Source organism: Portunus trituberculatus, chromosome 44 (assembly GCF_017591435.1).
Source record: "Portunus trituberculatus isolate SZX2019 chromosome 44, ASM1759143v1, whole genome shotgun sequence".
In the NCBI taxonomy this organism is placed as follows: domain Eukaryota; kingdom Metazoa; phylum Arthropoda; class Malacostraca; order Decapoda; family Portunidae; genus Portunus; species Portunus trituberculatus.
In genome coordinates, this window is record NC_059298.1 from 22,236,840 (window position 1) to 22,242,839 (window position 6,000).

The following is a 6,000-nucleotide window of genomic DNA, read 5'->3' on the forward strand; positions in this document are numbered from 1 at the left end:
GCCAGGCAGTGGAAAATCCCCGCCAAATAGGGTCCCCGATGCTGGGAGGCCCACGGCCTTCTCTTCATCCTTACCTGTTCATCGCTATTAGATTCATCATTATGCAAAGTTGGTCTACTTATATTTATTCAGCAAAAAAAAAAAAAAAAAAAAAAAACTGGTACATGAAGATGAATAATATATATAAGTATGCATTACTGCAATCGAAATACTCAGTAAAGCTCACTCCACTTGCCTCGGTGCGCTGACGAGGTTAGGTAAGGTCAAGACGAAAGGGTATACACATCACTGGGTCAGCTTACCTTGCAGGAATATATATATATATATATATATATATATATATATATATATATATATATATATATATATATATATATATATATATATATATATATATATATATATATATATATATATATATATATATATATATATATATATATGTGTGTGTGTGTGTGTGTGTGTGTGTGTGTGTGAGAGAGAGAGAGAGAGAGAGAGAGAGAGAGAGAGAGAGAGAGAGAGAGATTTCCCCCCGCCTTTTCGATGTGACAACACGGTCATGACGTCGTGTGGGTATTTCAAGCAACGCCATGCCATCACCTTCCCCTGCAAGTATCTTTGCTACGCCACTGCCACCCACCCACCAATGACTAGTTCTCAGCGATCGTGCCAAGTGCGTCTTAAATCTGTACTTTACTTTTTCATTAATTTTAAATCGAAAAATCCAAATGATGTTTACCGTATTAAGAAATAGTCCATATTGTTACGTTAGGTACTTATGTGTCTTACTTATACAGTATTCGTTTATTACAGTACGTGTCGTCACCGAGAGACTGCATGGTGACATTCCGTAAAGGATACGCTGGGCAAAACTTGTAAAGTTTAATTCCTTGTGCAAGTGAATACAACAGTAGCGAGTCCTACACTGTCTTTGCTCTTAATCACTCTTCTCACTAATTTACTCTTCTTACAGACTGGTCTTCTAACTCACTCTTCCTCCTTACACACTGCTTTCCAGGCCCCCTTTCCCAGGGTGCCGCAACTCCCGTAGTCTTCTCAATTGTTTTGGATACTCTACCGCCACAACAATATCATGTAATTCCAACCAACTGCTTTGAATTATGACTTGCAATATTAATGAAGTATATGTTCACAAGAGTGTTTATTCAGCGTATATATGAGAGAGAGAGAGAGAGAGAGAGAGAGAGAGAGAGAGAGAGAGAGAGAGAGAGAGTCCAACCTTCTTGTTTAAACCAGGTGGTATGCCAATAACTCAAGTGGCAGGTGAAATTCAACACCCGTGATTGCTTTTTCTGCGGACACCGATTTCGTCATGACCCACTTTTTTTTTCTTTTCTTTCTTTAAGCAACATACATTAATTTGGAGAACGCAGTGTCTTTATTCTTTATATTTCTAAAGTATATTATGAATGTAAAGACACATAGGTAAGCCATTGCCTTGCCATCGCTATTTATAGATGGTGAAAATTCCCTCAAAATAAGGATAATTCAATGATAAAGCTTTACGAGAGAGAGAGAGAGAGAGAGAGAGAGAGAGAGAGAGAGAGAGAGAGAGAGAGAGAGAGAGAGAGAGAGAGAGAAATTTAAACCAACCTACATGCATCCAGGCAAAACAGAGTGTTTGAGACGCTGATCACGTTCGTTCATACGAAATAATTGTCAAATAAGTAAAAAAATGAGTAAAATTAAATATACAGAACCACAGATCCACCAAATGTTTCACCAGCCGGTCCAACATTGCGCAACTCAACCCTTTCACACAATGATAGTAAAGTAATAGTAATTACAACTCCATGAATTATTAAATATTTATTCTTTTCCGCACAGCACCTACTATGTACAATACCACATCAAACTGGCGATGCCAGACTGAAACTGGAAGGATGATAAAAGGAAATACTTAACTAACAAAGAATAAAGAGAAGAGTTAAATACTTAAATTGGACTGTTTTTGAAATTTCCGGAGGCATAATCTGCTCCCACTTTCCTATCGGATACCATGGGATAGCGGGGATCGCCGGGGACCACGTTCTCAATGGAGTGAAGCACACGCCAGCCACCCTTCCTCGTCCAATCCTGGAAAAGATGAAAGATGTGTGTCAGTGATGAAGCACAAGTACTGGTGCACTAGACAAAACGGCAAAAATAAATACACACACACACAAAAAAAAAAGGTAAATAGGTAGGTAACAAGGAAACAAAATTAAATAACTTCTTGTAGCACAAACTCACTACATCTTTTCTGATATTTTATCCTGAACATTTTCTTGAAAAATAAATAATTAAATAACCATCCACTAGACTTTCCTTTCTTTCACACACAAATCTTACATAGACATTTCATTCTTACATAATCTATCTCTCATGCTTTAAGGAGGTGTTCAAACGTGTCAATATGCGACTGAATTTGCAAGTCTCTAAAAATATCAATTGAGCCTTTCTAGTCGGAAGCTTTAGTATGATGCCTGATAATAATTATCAGGCATCATACTAAAGTCATCCGCGGCAGAATGTATTCTGCTTGCGGATGACTGCAGGTACGCTGAATGGAGAGATCAGAAGTATCGTTATATGAAAGATATTAATGCCTGCGAGCGATTTCAATTTACTAATAATGGAGCCAAGGAGAAGAGTTTTGTGAAGAAAGGGACTAAAGTTGCCTTGGATGGTGAGCCTCCACATACCATGCCATATGCTCTAGTCAGTGTTGCCATCAAAATTTTCTCAGACACGCTAGACTCACCATAAAAATCGCTAGATTGAGGTCCAAAATCAGTAGAATATAAGCACTACAATTATTTACCCTACCTTTTTTAAAAGCATGTTTAAAATCGTGCATTTTCAAACAAATCGATTATATATTAGTTTCCAATATACATTTCTAAAAAAAAAAAAAAAAAAAAAAAAAAACTCGACTTATCACCATTATATTGGAGAGATGGATTGGATCCAACTATTAACTGCATACTTGTGCTACAAAAGTATGTCTCTCCTGTGCCAGTCTAGTTTGCAACAATGGTAGGTATTTTGCAATTAAAGCATTAGTCATTTTTTCTTAATTTCGCATGCACTGCCAGAATATGGAAGCCAGACAAGAACAGTTCTTGTATAGAAAATGCACCTAACCTATGTATTACCAGTAATGGACTTTTGCAGCATTCATTCATTCATATTAATTGGTACCATAGCATCTATATCTATAATCAAATATCTTTTATGACAATGTGTTTTTCATCAATTAATTCACTTAATTTTTGTTAGAATGACATGAGTTACAAGTTCATCATCTGTGACATATAATTGTTAGAAAAGAGTCAGACAATGTTCCACACCCACTAAATTTCCCACTAGCCGCTAGCTGGAAAATCTGATAGTCAGATCATAGTAAAAAATCATCAGATCCAGGGAGAAAATAGTTAGAATGGCAACATCTATGTATGCAGTCTCTCTCTCTCTCTCTCTCTCTCTCTCTCTCTCTCTCTCTCTCTCTCTCTCTCTCTCTCTCTCTCTCTCTCTCTCTCTCTCTCTCTATATATATATATATATATATATATATATATATATATATATATATTCTGAATTAGCTTTTAGTCATAGGAATGACTAAATTAATTCATCTGCTGTGTATGCTAATAAAAAAAAAAACTTTCATATACACCATAAAACTATTTTCTCTAAAGCAAAACTAATCTGAATCTGGAATGTACTACTTTTATCAGTGGAAGCAGGAATTTCCTGTAAACTTCTCCTTTTCAGAACCAATCATTAATGATCAACACTTGATAAATGAGACTTAAGGCCCATTTGTGCCTGAAATTTTACGTACGTAAAGTTTATGACTCATCCCTTCTAGTCAGAAAGTGTCACACGTAGCGCCTGGAAAGTACTGACTAGTTGTCCCCTTGGCGGGAAGTGAATATAAACAAACAGCTACCTACCAAGATGCCTTCCTTCAGTGACAATGCTGAAGCTGTGGTTATTCTTATTTTGGTGTACCGGAAGAGTCAACAGAAAAGAAAATGCCTGGCTAAGTAGGAGGAAAGAAAGGATTGTCTACCACACACTAAATTAGCCTACATTTCTCATAAGAAATTTTTTTATCTTAAGAAGATTGTGCACAACTGCAATCAAATTAAATCCTGAGAAGTCTTCAATCCTCACCTCCAATAACACCCTGCATTGAGGGAAACATTCCTTGGAGAGTGCCACCTATTTCGTCAAATAACGATTTGCGCTAGCTTTTTTTACTGCATAATTCATTTCTGGGGTCCTAGATGTGTTCTTTTTCTCTCACCATCTCTAACATCTCTATATCTGGAGACCACATTTTCAAAGCTTACTCCGTGATGTCACAATGTAAATAAAGTCGCAAATCAACTAAGACCAACATGTTGTTTGTTAAATGAGACTTACTAATTACAAAATTATATGCATACAACCGTCCAATACTTCTGCTCATGAAAATCATGCAAGTGATGCAACACATGCAAGATGTAACATGAGTTTCTGCAGATATTGCCAGATGTGAAAGTACTGCAAATATGTTATTCTCAGTAGGAAATATTCTATACATGTATGTATTTTAATACCTTATTAAACTGTGGAGTGAAATTCAAGTGTGGCAAACTAACAGATATAACATCTGGGCTGGGTGGGTGTTTGTCCTAGGAACACCATAAAGATCTAACATAACCCATTATTTTGTCATTAATTACACTCATACTATCAATGTTTAATATTTTTGTCACAAAATCATTGTCTGTCAATACTACCTGACTTATTACAGGATACCATGATAGCTCAAATTCATAGAAATGATGACTTAATAACTCACAAGACCATCATTGCCCCACCACACTCGAATTTCACCACATGGCTCAACAAGGCCTCAAAATGCATGAGTGTATAGAACATTCTCTATCTAAAAAATACCTTTAGCAAAACCTGCAGAAACTTGTGTTACACACATGTACTCAGAAGAGCATCTGCTTTGATGATAATTGGAACCACACCAGTGAGGCAACTGAAGCTAACCTGGAGGCAGTATGTAAAGGAAGAAATACGTAGGATGTGAATCAGGAAAGAGAACACCTATAACCACAAAAAATTGGCAGAGACTCACTGGTTGACTAATACTATGAGGAGGTTAAACAAAAGTAAGGTGAAAATGATGACGATGATATGCTGATAGACTTAGATATGTTGACTTTAGGTATTCATTACTGATACACAACACTCTCCTTCAGTACTTACATTTGTATTATACTTAAAGTAGTAGTAAGTGAGGAGAACTCCACCAAGGACCAGGCCAATCTTGCCAGTATACCAGCGATATTTAGCTGCTTTCTCATAACCCTGTAGAACATAAATGGACATGATGCTGTAGAACATAAATGGACATGATGCTGTAAGTGACAGAGAACAAGGGATTTTTATCTGTTGACTTGTAATCCATTATTGTCTCATACATTCAGCCCTGCCACACGCTAATCTAAAGCCCTTTCTCCACTTCCTTTTCTCTCTATTCATTCTTCTGGATTTCTTCCTCTCTTACACTTAATGATCTGTCACATGATTCATTTTGTTTCTAACTATTCTATCCATCAAACCTACATTTCATAAAAATTTCTTCCATTTTACTTCTACTTTATCCTCATATTTCCTTTCTCAACTGTACTCCTATGCTAACTTACTTTAGTACCATATGTTCCTTCATCCTAGCATTCATCATTCCCTAATCAGCCATCCATAATATAATTTGCACAATACAAAGTCAAAATAGCTCACCAGCATGGGCACCAATGGCTTGAACAGGGTGTCAAGGGGCCAGCGGTAGAAGCGGCGAATGGGGTTGTAGCGTGCCTCATAATATCCTGGGACCACTGCTGGTTCACTCTCAGCCAAGATCTGTCAGGAACCAGAATGTCACATGAGAGGAAGTTATAGGTTACTGAGGAAGGCAGCATATAAGTCATACTG

General features: G+C 36.9%; 1 protein-coding gene across 2 annotated transcripts in view; it reads right to left on the bottom strand.

Moving 5' to 3' along the window:
- Nucleotides 1–1,817: 1,817 nt before the first annotated feature.
- LOC123518662 overlaps nt 1,818–6,000 on the bottom strand; it is a 10,905-nt gene continuing 6,722 nt past the window's right edge. For both annotated transcript variants that reach the window (XM_045279602.1, XM_045279601.1), the window contains exons 3-5: nt 5,809–5,928; nt 5,275–5,376; nt 1,818–2,097 (exon numbers count right to left, since the gene is read on the bottom strand). In XM_045279602.1, the coding sequence (XP_045135537.1) occupies nt 1,957–2,097; nt 5,275–5,376; nt 5,809–5,928 (363 nt within the window). In that variant the 3' untranslated portion in view covers nt 1,818–1,956. The remainder of the gene's footprint in view (nt 2,098–5,274; nt 5,377–5,808; nt 5,929–6,000) is intronic.